The sequence below is a fragment of the Neomonachus schauinslandi genome, chromosome 5 (assembly GCF_002201575.2).
Source record: "Neomonachus schauinslandi chromosome 5, ASM220157v2, whole genome shotgun sequence".
Lineage (NCBI taxonomy): Eukaryota > Metazoa > Chordata > Mammalia > Carnivora > Phocidae > Neomonachus > Neomonachus schauinslandi.
In genome coordinates, this window is record NC_058407.1 from 68429523 (window position 1) to 68453064 (window position 23542).

Sequence of the window (23542 nt, forward strand, 5' to 3'; positions counted from 1 at the left end):
CCCTGCTCAGCAGGGAGCCTGCTTCTCCCTTTCCCTCTGTGATCTCTCTCGCTCTCACTCTCTCTCAAATAAATAAATAAATAATCTAAAAAAAAAAAAAAAAAGAAAGTTAACCTTCCAATGTGATTCTCTCCTTGACGAAAACACAAGCAAGTCCCTTATCTCTACCCCCAAAAAAGGCATTATCTTCCTGCCCTTAACGCAAGAGTAGAAGTTGTGGACATTCCTGACTGAGCAGCTGGAGTAAGGTTCACAACTGTGCTGCAAGTGATGCTCGCTTGACAGGGAACCATTTGAATGATGAAGGATTTCATTCACAGAAGTCTGTTTACGGGTTTTCAGCAATCCCTCAAGAATAATGATGGGCTTAATATGGGTTGCAAAGAGGATGACTTATCACAGAAAGGTTGCTTTCTCTGCTCACGCTGGGTCTCTCTTATTAATTTATTACATTAAATTATATAACTTATGATAAACCTTAAGCCTCAGGCTATCATACACATTTTCATGCCTGGAAAGTAATTATTTCCTACACATTCACCACTGGGAGAAAGGAATCGAGATAGAAATTTAAAATGTTCATTATTACATAGTCTCTAGTAATGGATACTCACACACAAGCACACAGGCATGACCGCCACATCATTAATTCCCATGATATTATCCCTAATTCCACCAAATGTTCCCTCTTTTCAAAAAAAGTCAAACTTAGCAAATAATCATTTGGTAACTTAATATTATGTTTGATTTCCTCCTCTGAATCCTGATGAAATATATTTGCTCTCTATATTTGCTTTTCGTTGATGAAAAATAAAATCAGGAACAGTTTATGTATATTCATAAAGATGCATTCATAGCCTTTGAACTGGGTGCTGTGTATTCCATATATTAATTTGACTCTGTAATTCAAGTATATTTAAGATTATGTATGATATATATTTTGGCATAAGAAATTAACATTTATTGAAGGCCTACTGGTTCTAGGCATTTATTGGGGCATTTTGCATAAAATTGATAATCGTCATCACAGTTGAACGATAATCATTAACATAAATTATTTCATTTCATTATATTGACCAAAGTACTTATTGTTATTATTACAACAATTAATATTTATTGAGAGCTAAAGTCCTTGAGAAACTAAAATATATATGCTATTATTATAAAAGCAACTAACACTTACGGGGGGCTCATTATATGGTGGCACCATGCCAACTGCTAAGCACACATTGTTTTCTGTGATTGCCACAACAACCCTAAAGTAGTACTAACATCCCCATTTTACATCAGGGGAAGTGAGGTTCAGAAAGTGAAGTTCACCTAGGGTCACATCGCAAAAGAGTGTCAGGATGAAAGTCCATGCTATTTCTATTACATCATTTCGCCTTTCATACAAAACAAAGCCGATGGCAACCAAGATTAAGGTTAGTTTGTGTCTCTACCTTAGAGGCATGCATTTCCCTAAGAGTAATAATAATGATGATGAGGCTGATAATAGTAAATCTACTAACAACCTTATAACAACAACTCACATCTTAAAAATGAGAAACAGTCTAACTTCTCCAAGTTATTTTTGCCAGTGAGTGGCTAAGATGGGGCTAAAATCCAGGTATTCTGATTCCTGGATCAGAATTGGTTCCCCCTGTAACAAGCTGATAAGCTATGATGTGGGAAACAAAGGCAGGAGAAGAATTATTAAATTTCCTTACTACCTAGAGCCACCGACAAGTCCTCGAAATAGGCAGAGTGGCATTCCTCTAGGGACTCAACTGCCTCGATGTTAATACTTTGCTAAGGGCAAAAGGCAATCCTAGCCTGACCTCCCCCGCTCCCCAGAATCCTGTAAATCTACTTTAACGTATAAAAATTCCTTTGGAAACTTCCTTTATCTCTAAACCCCCCAAGATACGTGTTGGCAATCATCCCCCAAGCAGATGGCCCACCAATATACATCTGCAGGGTCTCATGACTAAGGTTTTATTAGACGGTAATAAATGACCTTTTCCCAACAATAGCTAGCCCGCTCAAGGTCCTGGAAACCTTGCTTCCAAAATTCCTTAGAGACTTATGCTATCCCTAACCCCCTCACAAGTTGAAAGCATATAACGGGCCACTCCTCATGACCCCGGTGCAGCTCTTCCTGCCCACGGGTCCTGTTCCCGTGCTTTAATAAAATCACCTTTTTGCACCAAAGACATCTCAAGAATTCTTTCTTGGCCATCGGCTTTGAACCCTAACATCGTCTTCCTACATCAAGCTATGTAATGAGGGAGTTGGAATAAATAACTAAAAACAGTGCTCACGGAACATACTCATCTTAAATGTGTCAAAACAATGTCAATTCTGGACATATAATAATGCAACATTGTGTTTTTCATTAATGTTTTAAAACTTCATCAATTCAGACTACACTAACAGTAAACTTGTGAAAACTTGAGTAGGTTGTGCTATTTTACGTTTATACTATCAAAACCAAGTAATGTGAAACAAATAGTATTAAAAGCAGCAAACTAAAACACGATGAAACCAGAGAGGGAAACAAACCTAATCATAGGAAATAAACTAAGGGTTGCTGGAGGGGATGGAGTAAGTGGGTGATGGCACTGGGGAGGGTATGTGTTTTAAGGAGCACTGGGTATTATATAAGACTGATGAATCACAGGCCTCTACCTCTGAGACTAATAATACATTATATGTCAATTAATTGAATTAAAATAATTTTAAAAAATAAAAAAATAAAAGCAGCAACTAGGCCCTACAGCTCTAGGGCTTCAGGCTGAATAAGTCTCCCTCTCCTCTGCCCTGACCCTCCCCCTCCTATTCTCCTTCCCCTTCTCTCCCTCCGCCTCTCTCACCAAACCTGCCTCCCTCCCTCCAGCACCCCACTGAGTCAGCGCCCTTGACCAGACTCAGCCATTCATTTCCAGCTTTTCTTCTCACCAGCCCATTCTCAGCAACCAGCCTGGCCCCTTACTCCCAGCCTTAGTAATTAATTGTACTATTATTGTGAATTAATCGTACAAGCAAGTCAATGTTTAGCCTAATTAAGAATGAAGCCAACAAATTATTTAAAGCACCACTCCAGCAGAATTTGCATTCAGCCTTGTATTAGCAGCCAATCAAGCTTTTCAGCTATTGACTCAAGTACTTGCAGGCTTCCTGTAATTTGGTTAGTTTCGGTCATACAAAAACTGTATAGTTTAACATTACTAAAGACTATTTGGATTTTTTTTCTTGCCATTTCCCACCTCTAAATCGCCTTTAAAATCAAAGAAACACACACAGAAACATTCCTTCCTCAGCATGTAGCTACCAGTGTAAACAACGGTAGCAGGTCAACCAACTTTGTACTTGAAGAGCAGTAACAAGTGAAAATCATGTCTCTTAACGGGAAAAAAAAACAAAAAAAAAACAAAAAAACCCACGATGAACCAGGGCTGCTACTTCTAGATCAGTAGTGACTAAAAAGAGAAAAAAAAGAAGTTTGAGTAAGGAATCTGAAAGCATTAGTGCAGGTTTTAAAAATAATGAACTTAGGAAAGAAAAAAGTACTGCCTGGAGTGAAATTCCACCCTGAATTTTTCAATTAAAGTGTAACTCAGCTTTGGGAGAAATAATGGGCTGGAACCTATACCTCTGGCAACAGAAACTGAAACTATAAATCAGAGTCTTTTCTGATACAACACGTGGACGCACGGATGGACCAGATTAACAGTCATTCATTACAAAATGAGGTAAGAGTATGGGGGGGGGGGGTAAGATCTAGGGCAGCTGTGCACACACACCTGAGGAACCATTAGAGCCTGAACAAGTTCTTCCAGCCTATGGACAAGTCTATGCCAGTCTCCTGCTTGTTGATATTTCCTATTCGTCCTTGCTTGCTTTTGCTGCCCCCTCTGTACATAAAAGCCATGCATTTTAGATTGTAGGGAAGTATTTTATTTTCTTAAGATTTTATTTGAGAGAGAGAAGGAGAAAGCACAAGCAGGGGGAGGGACAGAGGGGGAGAGAGAGAGAGAGAAGCAGACTCCCAGCTAAGCAGGGAGTCCAAGGAGGGGTTGATCCCAGGACCCTGGGATCATGCCCTGAGCGGAAGGCAGACCCTTAACTGACGGAGCCATCCAGGTGCCCCATAGAAAGTGTCTATTTTATTTTATTATTTTTTTTAAAGATTTTACTCATTTGTCAGAGAGAGAGAGCACAAGCAGGGAGAGCGGCAGGCAGAGGGAGAAGCAGACTCCCCGCTGAGCAGAGAACCTGATGCGGAACTTGATCTCAGGACCCTGGGATCATGACCTGAGCTGAAGGCACATACTTAATGGACTGAGCCACCCAGGCATCCCTGGAAAGTGTCTATTTTAAATATTCCCTCCTGTCACCTCCCCTAAGCCAATCACCCTTACAGCATACTCAGAGTGTGTTCATCACACCCAGACATTTAATGAGTGCTCCACATAAGTTCTTACTTACTAAAACAAAACAGAAGAGAGAGACAATCTATTCCATTTTCATTACACCCATCACCTAATTTGTACCATCATTTTTTTTCCAGGTTCTGAATATGAATATTAATACTTATTTTCAAAATTGCCTGAATCACTTTGTCTCATTTCTCAATTTTTGTCTCTGCAACACCTAACACATATCGATGTATTAATTAATATTTGTAACACTTCTCTGGAAAAGGCTGTATATTAGAAAAAATAAAATGTTCTTTATCATTAACCCTAGAAAACATCAGCTTCTTCATATTCTGCCCTAAGTAGGATGTACTCTTTGGAAACTTATTCCAGTTCACAGAGGAAATTTTATGTTTGTCAAGTGTCTGATCTCCTCCATGCTAAATACAGTATTTATCCTTGTAATTCCAGAATAAGTCTATAAGCATATATATATGTGTGCATATATGTGTTTATATATACTATTATTTAAACTTGTTTAAGAACATAAAAAGGGGCCAAGCACATCATAAGTGCTTATTATAAAGATCACTAGGTGGATTTATTGAAAAAGTCCATTAACAATTAGGAAGGCAAATATTTCAACCCAAGTTTCAGAAATTCAAAAGGAGCAAGATTCTCTTCAGAGAAAACCGGTCTTTGACAGGTCCAGGCAATCCGCACTGAAAACATGCCCTCTGCTGCCATCAAGTGGCTATTTTCAGAATCGTTTTATGAATATAACGAGACTGCACGCTTTGCTTTCCTACCATTTCATTCCTTTCACGTTATATATATTATTCTTTGGGGAATTTAGATATTTGAGAAGGCCAGGCAAATTTTTCCTAAACTAGGGCTTTACACTCTGAATGCTGTGAAAATTCCATGACTAAGAAGTTCTTCGGAAAGATGATGTCACAAAGGGTAAAAACTCTTCCCAGCCCTAGACTTGCTCAGTTTCGGGTCAGTAAAGACCTCACCATGGATTCTGAAGCACATCTCTCTTTATTTCTGCCAAACAGATTTCTAAATAGATTGGCCTTAAGATACCTAGTTGAACAGGGAGGAAAAAAGAAAAAGAAAAAGAAAAACCTGGGGGTGGAGGGAGTCATTTAGAATCATTTTTAACCAAGGCAAGTCCCATCACTGTGGAAGAAAATGGTTTCATGTTTCTCACTCCAGTGAGAACACCAGGAGCAGCCAACTTGACTCTTACCAAGTCAGTTCTGGCTAAAACTCTTAAGGTTCATTAAGACAAACCTAGGGTTTTTGTTCTCTATAAGGAGGGATCAAAGGACTCTAGCTGAACCTAAATTTACAACCAATCCTAAAATTGGGGAAAAAAGCAAATCATTCTAGGGAATCCTCTTTGAAATCCTAAAAGAGCCACAAACCAGGACACATTGGAATCCTCAATGCCAATCAAATTCATTGTAAATAATCCAGGATTCCCCTCTACCACCAGCAATCCACAGTCACGAAACTAGTCAATCATGATATCCACATGCCTATTCCTTCCACAGCCTCTGGCTCCATCATTCCTTGCCTTACAAAGGATGAGGCAATGCTTCAGATAACATGGTGTCTCCTAGAGAACCCCAAAAGCACAGTTGTATTCATTTTCCCTACCACCATTTAAAAAGATTTTCCTCCAATTTACATTCCAACCTTAAAGTATTCACTAGTTCAAATGGCATGTGTAATTAAAGTTGGTAATATGTCTTTTAAAAATAGTAATTTAATTTTTTATTAGCAAAACTAAACCACTTGTCCCTTGCTTTGGATAAAAAAAAAAATTAAAAAGTGACCCCATGAAAATGTCCTTCTGAACAAGGATGAGGCATATTGGTGAAGAGTTCAAGAGTTAGTCAGAATATGGAATACTGTATTTAGTCTGAAAATAAAAAAGAATCACTTTCAATTTTAGTTAAGACAGACACCCATAAATTCTTATTTCCTGCATATACCGCCTACTTCTTTCAATTTTCAAACACAGCTTGAAAGATAAAAATACAAAGAAAGACTAATAGATCTACAGTGATTGAGCATCAGAATCAATCAGCAATCAACTCTGTACCAGCCTGACAGCAGGAGGTATTACCAGAATTCACTACTTAATCGCTCAACTCCTTGTTTAACGTCTAAAGTAGAGACTGAATTATAATGTAACTTTAGACAAGTGACAGGACATCCCTGGTCCTCAGTTTCCTGATCTGTAAAATGAAGATAATAAAAACACCTATTGCGCAGGGTCATTGTGAGGTTTAACTGAGTACTGGTACTGAGTGCTTAAGAACTGTTAACCCTCTGTAAGATTGGTTTTATAATTAGCTATTGAGCGCTCTACAGTGTGCCAGGGATGACCTATTATTGCATTTAGTTTATTACTTTTAAATCTGCTTCTGTCCTCAGAATAAATAACTTCCGTTTAGCAAAGACCTCAGTAGCTCCATAAAATAAAAAGAATAAAAAAAGAATTAGAGAGGAAGTCAACTTCCAAGCAGAAGCTATATATACTATTTTGACATATTATCTTCAGCAAGTGCTTAAAAAAATGTAAGTTTTTTATGGGTCCCTTCCTCTTCTGGCCCCAGTGCTGTGTGCACAACACCTCTCTGACAGACTTCTGGTTGTGTTGGGTAATTCCAAGAGGACCGTTAGCCGTTGCATTAATACAGGCATGCGCTAAGGCTGAGGCTGCTCCTGACGGGCCCGAGTTAGAGTCTGGAACGCCACCATTTAAAAAGAGACCCAGTAAAGGGCATTATTTGAAACCCAAGAAATAATCACAAACAAAGCTTGTCAGTAACTTCTTTTTTTTTTTTTTTTAAGATTTTTTTATTTATTTGACAGAGAGATAGAGAGTACAAGTAGGCAGAGCGGCAGGCAGAGGAAGAGAGAGAAGCAGGCTCTCCGCTGAGCAGGGAGCCCGACGTGGGGCTCGATCCCAGGACCCTGAGATCATGACCTGAGCCGAAGGCAGATGCTTAATGACTGAGCCACACAGGCACCCCAAGCTTGTCAGTAACTTCTTAAAGCCTGAACATTTGATCTAAATATCACATGCCTGAATTTATCCCTTTACTATTCATTTTCTTTAATGGTGGGGGAAAAACAATAAAATTTTAATTGAGCTATCCCTCTTAGCAGTGAACAGTGCTGGCTAGAATCTATACATAACATCAAAACAATTGCTCTCCAGAACTGGTCGACAATCTTGCCTAGCCTACATTTAGAAGAAAACGATATCACCTCGCTTTCCAATCTACTGGGGAGAATAGATGGAAGCATTCCATCTATGTCAGTATACAATATCTAAAGTGGTTTATTCTTGTCAGGAATCTAATTCTTAGTGCTATAAGCTAAGCCATTCTCCTTGTATTCTGTTCTTAAAACTTACTAAGAGCAAATCAGGAATTGAAGAAAGTTACCAAAAAATAATAATAATAATAACAAAAAAAAACCCCTACAATCTCCTTGTTAGCACCTCTTCATGCCACGGTGATTTGATCAGTGATTTGATAAGTATAGATCACAACCCTGCATTTAATACAGGGTGGCCCACTTTTAAAATGACCCATTTATAACAAAGGTCTCTCTGTTGGAACTATCAAGAGAGTTTAAAAAAAAAAAATGCCACCAGTATCAAATACTTTTATTTAACCAGGCATCGCAGAGCAATGAAACTGCAAATCTGGAGACCTTCATCTTATCCCAGCTTTACTAACTGTGAGATAAACAAGTCAGTAAGATTTCCGGATTCTCATACTCTCTGTGGTTTTACTGAAATTATTACCTGCCCTCAAACTACCCCGCAGTCCTCAAGTAGAAAGAACACAAGTATCGCAGAACGCTATAAGCTCCTTGGAGAAAAGAGTCTAAATGCTTTAAGTAAGAAAAATGCACAGATTATCTTTATTTACAGTAGAATATTTGTGAAGAGTTAGGCTACTATGAACTAAAAAATTCCCTTTGAATTTTTAAGAGTTTCAAACATAACACTCACCACAGTAGAAAGGGGAAAGATAACCTACCCCATGTTCCCATCCATTAGAAGAATCGTGTTGTATATGTGAGAAAATATGAAGAGAAACAGAATTGTGCTGAAGAACATTGTCATCCATGACCCATGATCCTCTCGAAACATTTTTAACCGGAGCAACTGACCTGCAATATAAGATATTATGAGAAATCAGTGTCCATCATGACTCACAATTCACACAGCTTTGCTTTCTTTTACTGAATCTCTCTTATCTCACTATTTTCTGAGATCTTTGCCATAGAATTGCCTTATGGGTCAAACCACTCTACTAATGTCCTTTCTGTCTTTGGTCAATAAATGATCATGGATGAAGTTCAAGACAGTCCCCGTATCATCCTGGAGCAAATAATACTAACATGAGACTCGAGGATAGTTCAGAGATCGTTCATGATGCTGCCCTGAAAACAAGAGGAATTAGAGCGCTGACACCCATTTTCTATTTCACTAATGTGTCTTTGGTTTCCTGTATACTGAAGCTACTTCGGGCAAATGGTAGAGACATTGTGTAAGTTCCACATAATTCCCTTTTGCTTCCATAGGCCCACCCCCAGTACTGACCAGACAACAAAACTGAGGCAGATCCAATTGTTGAAGGTACATGAAAACTTAAAAGGAAAAATATGGTGTCTGCCATAAGATCCAGACGACATACCCTCACTCTCAGCTAAAACACCCACACTTGCATACAGGCCTGTGCATAAGTGTGTGTGGGTTGAAGGGGTCAGATGGGGGGTTGGGAGGGGGCAGGATGTACATGTGTTACGGAGCTTGGTGTGGCTCCCAGCAAAAGGATATTTCCACCCTGATGCCTAAAATTCCATTTACATAGATAAATGCTAAGATAAGAAAGAATCTTAAAATGCAAATATTTCAAGGAGGGAAAACATGTATAGATGAATACTAAAAAAACATTACTAATATCAGAATTAATACAGAAACATTTCAGTAGAGAAGAGAAATGAGAGCATTACTATCCTGAAAATTGAGAGAGATGACAAACCATGGGAGTAAGAAACAAATGAACGTAGGTCACCCTGGCTTCTCCTAAGATCAACTTTGTCTACTAGGCTTATTTCCATTCCTGAGAAAGTTATCTAAATAATGATAAGGGAGATGATACACACATATAAACTACAATTAAAATAAAGTAGGCCTTAAATCCTATAAGAGAATTTCTCACCAGAGAAAATATTCCCTTTTTATTCATGATATGTCAAGGCTATGAAAAAGATATACATATTTCCATCTGGAAATTGTCTCTCTAGGGATAGACAGTAGCTCTCATGTAGGTTATTGAGGATAGGAAAAAATCTTTTAAGATTTAATTACTAAGGGCGCCTGGGTGGCTCAGTCGTTAAGCGTCTGCCTTCGGCTCAGGTCATGGTCCCAGGGTCCTGGGATCGAGTCCCACATCGGGCTCCCTGCTTGGCAGGAAGCCTGCTTCTCCCTCTCCCACTCCTCCTGCTTGTGTTCCCTCTCTCGCTGTCTCTCTCTCTGTCAAATAAATAATTTGGAAACCAGAAACATTACACTAGCCAAAACTTTAAATAGAGCAAAAAAAAGGAGATTTGGTTACATCATCTGGTTTCTTGGCCTGTGCAAGAGAAGCAAAGGGCAAATCTGAAAGTCAAGGGAAGAAGAACATGGAAAACTCTCTACTGAAGCAAACAATACTAGCAGAGCAAATTACAACTTCACAGAACTTGCTGATTAACTGAATCAATAGTTATGGAAAACCAGAGATCTGCAAGTCTCCACACAATACGTTGTCAGGAATATGATAAATAGATATTAAGCACAGAATGCTTGAAATTAAAACACTCATGCCATAAATATCATAAAGCAAACTGTAAAGAATAGTATTCATCTGTTGAGCAAAATTTTGAATGTGTTCTGATGACATGTCAGCCATGGTTCTAGGTACTAGAGATACAGCTGAGAGCAAGGTAGAAAGGTGTTTGAAGTCCATCATTATTTGGGTGATTAATGAAAATGTGATCTTATCTCAGGCTCATGGGCTCTCTTTGTTCAAGGTTCCCTTAGCTTCAAGTCCTTTCAGCTTCAAACTAAGATTTATTTAGTTCAGCAGTGTAGACTGAAGAACAGCAAAGACCAGCAATTAGAGTTCCTTGAAAATTTAAATGTGAATTTCCTTCTTAACATATGCATATGTCAAAAAAATTACTAATGGATGCACTTTAAAAGTCAAATCATAATGCTGGCAATGGAAGAGTGCTTTGCAAATAAAACATAGTAGATTAACTGTGCACTGGCTGAAATAACACAAAGTTAGTAAAAAGGGAAATGTGACAATACCATTTATGCTGTCATTGCCAAGCTCATTGTCTGGCACTAATTTCAGTCATTAGAGTCATTAGAACAAAATGACAGGTTAACATGGCCTGAAATTCACTTGTGACGCATAATAAAAGTGTTGCAATACACGAAGGACACCACTGGTGTGGCTCCAACGTTCAGTCGAATCACATTATAAAAATTCCCCATAAGTTACTTCAAGGTTAACTCACTGGGTGTCCATCCTATTGCTAGAAACACATATGCATAGATTGCCATCAGTTGGCTGTTGGCATAAGTGACCTCTCATCAAGCTAATCAGATCAGGAACCTCAGTGTTACCTGAGGATGTCACATGAAAATGTGTTGTCTCTGCCCTATAATATGACCATATATTTGGTCTGCCTGGGACAACAGTGGCTTATAACTGTTGTCCTGACATAATTATTCAGAATGCCCCCTTCATTTCTTAAGTGTACTGGTTTGGGTAATAAATTATATGCCACCTTCTCTGTAGATCACAGAATTCAAAATTTTATCACACTTTCCTTTAGAGGAGTTTCAGTAAATAACTGAGTGAAGACAGTCCTATAGGTCAACAAGAGTAAAAGGGCATCACTGAGAAGGTGGGTACATTCCCAACAAGGTCATAAGTGACTTTTATTTTAACCATAGATATATTTATGAATATGAGTGTATATTTATATTAATAAAATTTGTCTTGGACTGTATGGACCATCACCTTTGATAAGGTCAAGGTAATTGGAAAATGAATCTTAGAACAAGCAGAAGCATTAAGATGGTACACGAGCCTATAGAGGTGTTGGAAGACACAAGGACTGGCTGGTTAAAGTCAACTGAAATGCCCTAAAACCTCAGAATCTTTCCTGGAAATACAGTGGGTTTAAGGCCAGTAAGATGTTATAAAATTCTAGCAAGATTAATGATCTAAAAGCATATTTAAAAAATATGATGACCCCACATATGTAGTGGAAAATAAAAAGAGGCAAGTGTAATAGGGAGAAGTATGGAGAAACTGCTTGGTTTCTTGGGGGGATTTTTGCTGCTGTGTTCTCATCGGCAAAATAAAAAGGAATATTTCCTTTCTACCTCACAACCAGACTTTTATCCTGTGTTCTGGGTACCTTTTGTTCAAGTGCGGTTCTCACAAGGAAGCCTTGAACAAAGAAATAAACTAAGCAATCTCAGAGGCAAAGAAGAAGAGTCTGTACTTCCATGCAAGAGACGGGGGTAGCCCTACTCCTGGGAATTTGTTAAAGCAAGGGATTCGATAGAGCGAGGGCTTCTAGGTTCATGGAGGATACAAAGATTTAGGCCTCCAAGGTGGCAGAACATCCTTTGGATTTGATTTAATGGATGGTGGTGAAAGCCAGTATCAAGGGTCATGGCACTGAAAGTCAGGTAAGGAGACTGAGTTAGCCCCTAGGGCATAAGGCCAGTAGGGCAGCCACCAACCTCCATTAGGAACACAACAACCTGGGCAGGACCCAGACAACTGTTGGAGGATATCATCGAGAGGACATGATGACCAGGTGACCCTCAAGCCAGACCTAGGCAATCGGAGGCTCCTGACCCCTTCCCCTGTTATTGGAATGCTCGTTCTATCCACCACTCCCACCATGGGAGCTGTTTTTAACAATGCAGTATTGAGAGAGCAATGAGTTGTTGCAACTGTCCAGACGGTGTAAGTGACTGAACTCCATTGAGACCTCTATACGAATTTTAAGATTGTAGTGGGCAAGTGCAAAGATCTACTTGTCTTATGGCCACCGAAGGCAAGCCTCGTATATGTTCTCTTGCTTATTAAAACCACCACCTCCCAACCGGGAGGTGCCTGACTCTTCCTTCGGTCTCTCCTTGCCCTCCATGGGTGGGGGCCAGTGTCAGATTTTACCTGAGAAATTCCCAAGGTTGCAAACCAACATCATCTTAAACAGTACCATAGCGCCAAAGAGGGGGCCGAAGACCATCACCCAAGCAGCATTAGAAGAAGCAGGGAACAGGTAAATACAGATTGAGGGATTTGTTTCCAGGACCCCTGTAGCCTTAGGACTATTTTAAATTTTAGTGATAAAAAAAGATAAGGTGAAAAATTACCAGTGTTGTACTCTCTGCTCGCCTTGGTAAGCAGGAATCAGAGCAAGATTTATATAATATAGAGGAAAAACTGTGGCATTACACATAAGACCCTGACCAGGAAATATAAAAGGACAAATGAAGGTGGCACTTTCCTCAAGAGGACTTCAAACTGAATTAATACCACTATCCATTAAGCCTCCTGCTCCAAACTCTCCTATATATGATGTAGCCAGCCATATACACAATGTATATTTGCATGTACATAATGGATACATATGTAAGACAAACATGTAATCTACAGCAAATTAAAATGTTTTAATTTGTTGAGGTCAAAAGCTGGTTGTAGTCAAAGTTGGAATAGCAGGCATTCCACATAGCAGTAAGAATGTTCTCTGTTGCCAGTAACAGAAAAGGAAGGAAGCAAGGAAGGAAGGAAGGAAAAAAGGAAGGAAGGAGCGGAGGGGAGGGGAGAGGAAGGGTGGGGTGAGGAGGGAGGAGGGGAAGGGAAAAGAAAAGAAAAAACTAAAAACCAGCTTAAATTATAAGGAGTCTTTTATTTATTGGCTTCTCATATTTTCTAACAAACATGTTTATTCCCTAAAAAAAACCATAATTTTCTCCTTAACATATATGTTCAGAAAATAGTACAGATTTAGTTTAACTAAAGAAATGAAATGACTTCAAGCAAGGCTTGATCCAGCACTCAAACAAGGCTTGATTTATCTCCATTTCCCAGCTTGATTTCTTCAAGGTGAAGAAATGAAACTTGTTTCCTTATCAAACTTCTTTTCCTCAACACCCTTATTTCCTGTGCACCCTATACCTGCCTTATCCTTGCCCTGTAAAACCCCAACTCTGATTCAACAGTACAGTTTGCTTTCTCTGATTTCAGTAAACTGCTGTGAAAAAAAGTTACACGAGTAGATTAATAAGCCACTACATAATCATGATCCCCAATTTCAGCAGCTACTGCAGTCCTGTACATTAATAGTTTTCCATCGTAGCCAGCTCCCCCAACATGTTCATACATACCCTTTGTAGTCCCAAGATGACTGTAGAAATCCTGAGTAATGTGCCTTCATTTTTGTCCAGGGAGGAAAATATAATGCTTCTGCCCCACTATTTCTAAAGAAAGTTAGGTGACTCACTCTCAGTGAGCTTTTTGGGTACTGAACCAATCACCAGTAGCAATGATTAGCTAAGCCTATGTCACATGTTACACTCCTAGAGCCAGATTAAGTTAATTACCTAGTACTACATTGATCCACAAATGTAAATCAAGTATGGCAAACATTAAAACAGCAGAACCATGGGATGGAAGATCCCTGGTCCTTGAATCACTGCTTAGATCAAAGGTACCTGCCAAGTTTTGGCTTTATATGAGTGAGAAATTCAATTGAGATGCACTCATTATATATATATTATATATATATATATTATATATATAATATATATAATATATATATTATATATATATTATATATATTATATATATATATATATAACTCATGTTATATATTTTGGAGATTTTTATTACTGAAGCTAACATTACCTTACCAGATAGAAGATGACCAATGGATCAAAGGCCCAGAGAAGGAAAAAAAAAGGGTAGGGGGGCTTAAAATGACCCACATGGAATCTATTTCTTAGTCTTTATATCCCAAGTACTCAGCAGAATATATGCTAAAATAACTGCATTAAATTCTGATGGACAGATTCTAGAAGGAGAATTAAGACCTGCTCACAAGAAAGGGCACACATTTTCCAAAAGAAAAATTCTATAAGTAAAATATAGGGGGAAATATATCTTGTTGGCAAGCTCACACAGCTCACACAGCTCAACCTCAGAACACCTAAGGCCCAAGACTTTGTATAATGTATTGTCTACTTGTGTGTGCCACATCCATCCATAAACTGCAACACAGTGAGGACCATAGCTGTCTTCTTCCCCACTGGTATCACCATGCACTGGCACATAGCATGTCTTAGATAAATAGTTGTCCAACTGCCAACAATGAAGGGACACAATACAATATAGAGCAACAGTGTACAAATGAACAAAAAAGATATTCCACCGTATGGCTAAAATCTTGCATCTTTGCAGATCTGGCAATTACACCCACCCTCTGTGCCGTATGGAACCCACCAGGTTCTTTGACCTTCACCTCCTCCACATTTTCTCCCCATCTATTAGCCACATCCTGAGTTCTATATAGCATGAAACTTGTTTCCTTATCAAAATTCTTTTCCTCAACACCCTTATTTCCTGTGCACCCCATACCTGCCTTATGTTTGCCCTGCAAAACCCCAACTCTGATTCAACACTACAGTTTGCTTTCTCTGATTTCGGTAAACTGCTGTGAAAAAAAGTTACACGAGTAGATTAATAAGCCACTACATAATCATGATCCCCAATTTCAGCAGCTACTGCAGTCCTGCATATTAATAGTTTTCCTTGTACTCGTCAATCTCTTTCCCATTCTCCTCAGCATCCATTTCACATTTTACCTCAAAGCTCCTACTAAGCCTCTTTCACTCTCAGACTATGACCTTGGCCCAACCACAAGGAAATATCGCTGCCACCAAACATGATTTCCTTCAACTTCCTGCCCACTCACATGCATCCGCTTATCTATCCCCACTTCCTTCCCTTGTTTCTCAGAGAATGCAGTGCTCATCCCACCAAAGGACCCACATGTACCTCCTTAAAACCATACTCTCCCCTCTCTTGGGGCCTTGGCCCATCAGCCTTCTTTTCTCTCCTTTGTATTTCAAATCTCTCTCTCTCTCTCCTGGTTCTCTTCCCTCTGCCTCTAAAGCCTCTTAAGTCCATCCTAAAAGCAATGCTTTCTTGACCCCATGTCCTTGAACTGTCATCCATTCTTCTTCCCTTGTCCAGATTTTGAGAAAAAGTAATATGCATCATGCCCACTCCCTGAGATCTTACTTGCAATGCAAACATTCTACTGAAATCGTTCTAGCAAATGTTAAAGACTCCCACAATGCCAAATCCTGTAGAAATATACTGCCCTTTAATTTACAGGACATCTCTTTTGCATCTGACAGAGCAGTTGTTCACGCTTGTCCTTTTTGACAGTAACTTCCCTGGCTTCTCAAACACCAAATACTCCTCATTCTTTTTCTACTTTCCTGATTATTCTCAGTCACCTTTTTGGGCATCTCCTCTACTTGTCCCATAAATGATGATGTTCCCCATTGTCTGTCCTCAGTTTTCACCTTTCTCGTATCACTACATGATCTCATCCACTGTTATGGGTTTAATATCCAATATCTCCAGCATAAACTTTTCCTCCCAAGCTTCAGACTGAAAGAGTCACCTGCTCACTCTCCTTCTGCATATCCTGTGGGCCTTAACATGCAGGTCAGAGATGATCTCTTCCAGGTAGTTATCTTCATTGTTAAATATTTCATATATTAGAGTCAGAGTCAGCAAGAGTTTATAGGACGTACTCTTTCAGGAAATAATAAGTTCCCTTCAGTGCAGATAAGAAGGAATGGCCACTAGCCAGGTATAGTTTAAAGGGTTGGATTACATGATTTTTAAGATCCCGTACAACTCTAGGGTTGTAGGATTTGTTTAGTCAGTGAGAGATTACTGTAGTCTGCTAACTCAAAATACTTCAAATTAAAAAGAGAAATCCTTACCTACTGAGAGAAAAAGAGGAAATGTTCCTCCTTATGTTTTATCTGTCACTGTATGCCTCTCTCATGTATAAAATGAAGCTAAAGTAACACACTGATAAGATTCCTTAAAGGCCAACTTAATATTTAACACTTTATATGGGAACATTTGACAATAATGTAAATCCTATTTCTTATGTCTAGAATAAGAGAATAAAATTGGATCAGAGCATTTCAATATTAATTGAACTTCACTTCCAATCAGACTAAAATAAGTATACGAAGTATACACGGGTGATTTGTGTTAATTTCTAGTTTATAGGAACATGACATGATATGATTTTTTTTAAGATTTACTAATTGAAAATGGCAACAGAATAAAAATAACTAAAATGAAACAGTCTGTGGATGGGACATTAACAAAGAAAATTATCTAAGAAAACACAGCAGAATATCATTAGGGAGAAAAGGATGTTCTAGTTAGACAAATGTAGCATTATATAAAGTACAAGATCATAAAATTTTGTACCCTAAGAGCGCCATTCTATTAATATTCAGATCAAGTCTTGCTATTTCAGTGTACAAAGAGAATTTAAAAAACATTGAATAGATGGTTTTTCTTCACATTAGGAGTAGGAGCTTACACACAAAATGTTTGTTAGTCACTGAATTTGACAGAAAACCAAATATTGAGAATTGAAATATAATCCCATAAAATACTACAAATACGTATTACAATGTGTAATTCAAAAGAGATTCTAAAAAAAAAATAATAAGACTTTGGTTAGATACCCAGCATAAATGATGGTGTTTTCAGACCTAGAGTGTAATGTCAACTTCAAAAGTGTACATATTACAAACTTTAAGTAAAGTATATATCCACTAAATAAACACATGTTGACATGAATAATTCTCCACAGAAAAAACAGTAATAAACCTTCCATTTTATTGAGAGAGTTGAAATATTTTACTGTAATAATATGGCTTTTTCATTAGACTATTCTTAGGATTAACTGACCTAAATTGCTTATATTTGCTCAATGTGAAAAAGTATGATCCCAAAAGGAAATCAAAGTATTCATTTATTATTATCTACTGCTTTTCCTGTTAAGGAAAAAATAGCCACTGAATAAAAAGAATACTAAATTAACATTACATCTTAGCTTGTAGCCTAAGATTTAGCAGCACACTTAATTTAAACATATAAATTATACATATATGATATATATGATATATATACATATTGAGTATTATAATATCATGTAATTTTAATGAAATCAATTTGTTCTATATCTTCCAGACTTGTACGGGTGAAATCAACCTAAATAGCATTTTTTTTTTTTTTGAGACAGAGAGAATGAGAGAGAGAGAGCACATGAGAGGGGTGAGGGTCAGAGGGAGAAGCAGGCTCCCTGCTGAGCAGGGAGCCCGATGCGGGACTCGATCCCAGGACTCCAGGATCATGACCTGAGCCGAAAGCAGTCGCTTAACCAACTGAGCCACCCAGGCGCCCCTTAAATAGCATTTTTAAGATCCAAACCCATCAAAAAAGTAAAAATTTATAAAATATGTTCAGAAATGTTAGAGGTTGTAGTTATCACAATTTTGTATTTCAAAATGGGCAACAGGATAGAAAATATAGCTCCCTATTTTTAAAAAATTAATGTAATCACCACTATTAATAAATTTTTATGTCTTCATCATTATATTGATATCGGTTTTGAAAAACAATAATATACTTTTAAAATAAGTTTTTGGGGTGCCTGGGTGGCTCAGTTGGTTAAGCGACTGCCTTTGACTCAGGTCATGATCTCAAGGTCTTGGGACTGAGCCCCGCATCGGGCTTCCTGCTATGCGGGGAGCCTGCTTCTCCCTCTCCCTCTGCTGCTCCCCCTACTTGTGCTTTCTCGCTCTCTGTCAAATAAAAATAAAATCTTAAAATAAAGTAAGTTTTCATTTGATTTCAGGCATTCTATTAATCCAGCTAAAAAGGAAACATTGAATTGGCAAGACTAATCCCCTGTAGGCTGATCCATGGTTTGAAGCAATTGTAATCAATCACAAGGTGATTGTCCACAAGGCTTGAACACTAGCTCCTGATCATATATGGAGTAGAGGGGACAAGTGGGTCTGGTCCTCCCACAACCATAAATGCTAGGAAAGCAAAACCAGGCCAGAGGTGAAAATTTTTGTATTTCTATTATCTGCATTCATGTATCCAGGTCTCATTGACTCTTCCTTTCTATGAACTTGGTTTTCATTCATAGTTTCCCATAAGTTCTCTGACTCTTGCAGACTGGTCTCTTGTACTCGCAAACTTGCTATTTTCTCTTCAGATTCCATTTTTAAACTTACTAAAGAAAGATATTAAAAATTCATAACAGGTTTCCACTTCCAAATATAAGATGATTGGAAATCACTACTTCATCCTAACAACAAGTACCAAGCTGAACAGATTTTAAAATGAACAAGTCTCCTAGGACCTGTAAGAGAGGTGAAGACACAGGGCAAACTACTGCCCCTCAAGATTGGATAGACAGACAGCAAATAGAAGGAGCTTACCAGAGCAGAAACTCACAAATGAAAACTGCCTTGGGAATCAGTGCTGGGGTAGGAAAACTTGAACTGTAATAAACAAATTGCTAGAGGCTCAGTGTAGAAGCTAAAAACTCTAGGAAGTCACAGCCATAGCAGAGGCCTCATGCTTTTGTAGTTTTTACCTCTAGAAGCTCAACCAGGATCCCATAGTAAACACTGGAGAAACCAAACCCAACCTGCTGAGGTTATCTGTCAGAGCCTTCTGACCTGGATGAAAGGTCAGCCTACTCTAGCCATCCTCTTCCAATTAAAGTGGCAGAGAGGTGAGTAAGTACTTTTGAAGTTCACAGTCCAGAAGTAGAGTCTCACTAGAAGACTGAGACCTAATCATAGGACTATAGAACACTCCTTCTCCCCCCATACCTCACCACCACATTGCTAAAGCATTCCTTTTACCTGGTACATCATGTTCAGTTATCAAAAAACACAAAGCATAATAAAAGGAAAACAAAAAACACCATTTGAAGATACAAAGTAAGCATTGGAACCTGACATGGCAATGATATTAGAATTATCAGACCAGGAATTTAAAACAATGACTAATAAGCTAAGGGCTCTAATGGATAAAGTAGACAGTATGCAAGAACAGCTAGGAAATGTAAGCAGAGAAATGGATTTCCTAAGAAAGATCCAAAAAGAAATGTGGGAGATAAACACTGAAACAGAAATTAAGAATGCCTTTGATGGGCTTATTAATAGGCTAAACATGCTGAAGAAAGAATCTCTGAATTGAAAGATATCTCAATAGAAATCTCCAAAAGTGAAAACCAAAGAGAAAAAAGACCAAAAAAGGTAGAAGAGAATACACAAAGACTCTGCGAGACAACTAGAAAAGGTATAACATATGTGTAACAGGAATACTAGAAGGAGAAGAAAAAGAAAAAGGAACAGGAGAAATATTTGAAAAATAATGACTGAGAGTTTCCCCAAATTAATGTTTGACATCAAATAACAGATCTGGGAAGCTCAAGAAACACCAAGCAGGATAAATGCAAAACAAAACAAAACTCTACATTTAGGTATATCATTTTCAAGCTACAGAAAATCAAAGATAAAGAATAAAATCCTGGAAAAACACAGGGACCACATGGAAAACTATGGCCTAGAGTTTGAGGCAGTCTGAGTGGGTCAGAGAAAGAAATTGAAATTCAGGGCTCCCAATGCAACCATGACATGAAGAATCAAAATATCAGAAAAAGGGAAACCCAAAAAGTGAGCCCAAACATCTAATACAATTTCCCACAGAGCATTTGCTGACACCTAAACTATGTAGGTAAGAGTCAAAACCAAGCAAAGAATAGCTGATAAGAAAAAAAAAGCTAAGCATAGATTTTAGCAATCTCATGATGCTCAGGAAACAAAAACTGGAATTCAGGATACACCAAAGTAGAAGAACTCTGAGCAAAATCTGGAGTGTCAACTGTGACACATGAAGGACTATATCCTAGAAGTAAGGACAAACCAGAAACAGACCAACCCAAAGAAAGCCTGAAGCCCAGTTTCTATCTGCTTACCAGGAGAAACTAAATTTTCCCTAGGGAAGATCATCATGAACCTTTAAAATTATTCACATGTTATCTCTGATATTCAAGTTAAAAAAAAAAAATAGGCACACAAGGAAACAAGACAAGAAAAATCAGTGAAATTCAAGAGAAAAAAAAAAAGACAATATAAACAGACTCATTGATGATGTACATACTGGAGTTCTAAGACATAGAAGTCAAAATAACTATAATCAATATGGTCCAGAAAATAGATGAGAAGACTATGAATTTTACCAAAGAACTGGAAACTATTCATGAAAATCAACTGGAATATCTAGGTCTGAAAATAATAACTGAAATTAATAACCATAGATTTACTAGCAGTTACATATGTACATACTATGTGATCCCATTTATATGAATTTCTAGAAAATGCAAATTAAATAGAACAGTAATTGCCTAAAGGTGTGAAGGGATGGGAGAAAGGGATTACCAAAGCTCATAAAGAAACTTTTATCTTGGGGCGCCCGGGTGGCTCAGTTGGTTAAGCGACTGCCTTCGGCTCAGGTCATGATCCTGGAGTCCCGGGATCGAGTCCCGCATTGGGCTCCCTGCTCGGCAGGGAGTCTGCTTCTCCCTCTGACCCTCCTCCCTCTCATGCTCTCTGTCTCTCATTCTCTCTGTCTCAAATAAATAAATAAATAAATAAATCTTTAAAAAAAAAAAAGAAACTTTTATCTTGATTGTGGCAACGGATGGATACATATGTCAAAGTTTATAAAACTATACAGTTAAATATGTGCAGTATGTCAATTATACCCCCATAAAGTTACTTAATATTAAAATAACAATAAGACTATCTTTTAGGATTTAAAACACATGTGGAATTTGAGTTTATGACAAAAGTAGGTCAAAAGATAGAAAGAGGTAAATAGAGCTAAAAGCTGTAAAGTCTTTTTTTTTTAAGATTTTATTTATTCATTCATAAGAGAGAGAGAGAGAGAGGCAGAGGGAGAAGCAGGCTCCCCGCTGAGCAAGGAGCCTGATGTGGGACTCGATCCCAGGACCCCGGGATCATGACCCGAGCCGAAGGCAGACGCTCAACCATCTGAGCCACCCAGGCACCCTAAACGCTGTAAAGTTCTTGTAAAGTGTTGTCAATATTAATTAAAGATAAACTCTAGTAAGTCAATTATGTGTGTTTTACCTTCCAGGATAATCACTAAAAGAATAAAAATAGTATAACTAACAAAGTAATAGAATGAGAAAAAATAAAATATAAAAAATATTTAATTTATCCAAAGGAAAGCAAAAAGGAGGAGAAAATAACTTAGGAAAGATAAGGCAAGCCAAAAACTACCACATAACAAACTGCTAGATTTAAACACAAATATATTGGTAATTAATAAGTGAAAATGGTCTAAATATTCCACTTAAAAGACAACTGTCAGAAAGATTTTTAAAAAATTTAAAGCATAAAAATTGAGAGAGTATATTCCCTATATATCTTTATTTAAAAATCTTCTAAAGGTTGCACTTCAAGGAAAATGAAACTGACTCCAGAAATTACCTCTGTAGAAATACCTGAGACAAAAAGGAATGGTGAGAAAAGAAACTGATCAGCATTATCAAATCTAAACAAATATCATTTGTATAAAATAATAAAAATGTCAATGTCTACTTTGTGGGTTAAAAAAAAGAACTAGAATACTGAACAACAAGTCCATATAAGTAAGAAGAGGTTGATCTAATTAAAATGTTCTAAAGAACTTTCATCATTTGGGAGGTGATTAAGACACTGATTAGCTGGAGACTTGCTAGATTTTTAAATATGCATAATGAAATTGCAAGGGTAGCCACTAAAAGAGTGGCCATTGAATGCGTGACTTACACACTAAATAGAGATGTATAAGAGGGATAGAAAGATGAAAGAACAAACAAATGAACAAAATTCAATCAGCCTCTCCCACCTAAAAAAAAAAAAATTGCTTGCTACTTCCATTGCTACTACAAAAGAAAGTCTGAATATAAGGAAATATCAAACTTAAGAAGAAAAAGAACAAAGAGAGTAAACTCACAGAATGCAAAACAAAGATGATAAGAGCAAAAAAATGAATTGAAGGCAAAAAATAAAATACAGACCATAAACAAAGTAGAAAAATTGTTTTTATAAAGCAGACAAATCTTTGACTAGACTAATGAAGAAAAAGGAAGACACTAAAAAGTACTAGAATTATGTTAATTTGAACCTGAAATTCAGATGTGATTCATTTTTTTCTCACCCTGAATTTCATAGCTTATGAAAATATTTCTCAGAACAACTTAAGTACTGCAGTTTCTGAATTTCTATACAAGAAGAGTTTAGAAGAAACAATCCAATTGGAAGTGGGGAAAAAGAGTATTGAATCAAGTTATATAGCACTTCACGTAAAATGTTGGAAAAAAAAACAATTATCCATAAATGAGAGTGAAATGCCAGTGAGTGTTTAAAGACTAAAGCTTCCTGGGTGCTTCTACTGAGTTTTAGAAAGAAATTCACGCTGCCAATTTTGAACTGAATTACTCCACTGAAGTAACAAAGGTTCCTTGACATGCTTCATTGAATAAATCTAACGTATATGAAACCAAGTTCTAGATACACTATATCTTTATAAACATACATTTAATGAGTCTATAGATTGACAATTTTCTAACTTCATTAACTTTTCAACAACTATTATTTACACAGCTGATAAAAATACTGGGGATACATGTGTTTAACATGTGCTGTGTTATGCATACGTGGTAGGTGGCTGGTTTGAGCCTAAAGTTGGGATTCAGACAGGTCTGAAGAACTGAAAGAAAAAGTTTCCAATATTTTCAATAATTTATTTTCTTGAGGTATTCTGGCTGGGTATAAAATAAAATAGGCAAAACAGTATTGTATCTAAAGTACATGAGGA

At 37.6% G+C, this 23542-nt stretch overlaps 1 protein-coding gene across 3 annotated transcripts in view; it reads right to left on the reverse strand.

Moving 5' to 3' along the window:
• Positions 1-23542, reverse strand: part of TMEM117 (transmembrane protein 117) — a 478296-nt gene that overhangs the window by 371292 nt on the left and 83462 nt on the right. For all 3 annotated transcript variants that reach the window (XM_044914873.1, XM_021704760.2, XM_044914874.1), the window contains one exon: positions 8474-8606. In XM_044914873.1, coding sequence (XP_044770808.1) covers positions 8474-8606 — 133 coding nt within the window. The remainder of the gene's footprint in view (positions 1-8473; positions 8607-23542) is intronic.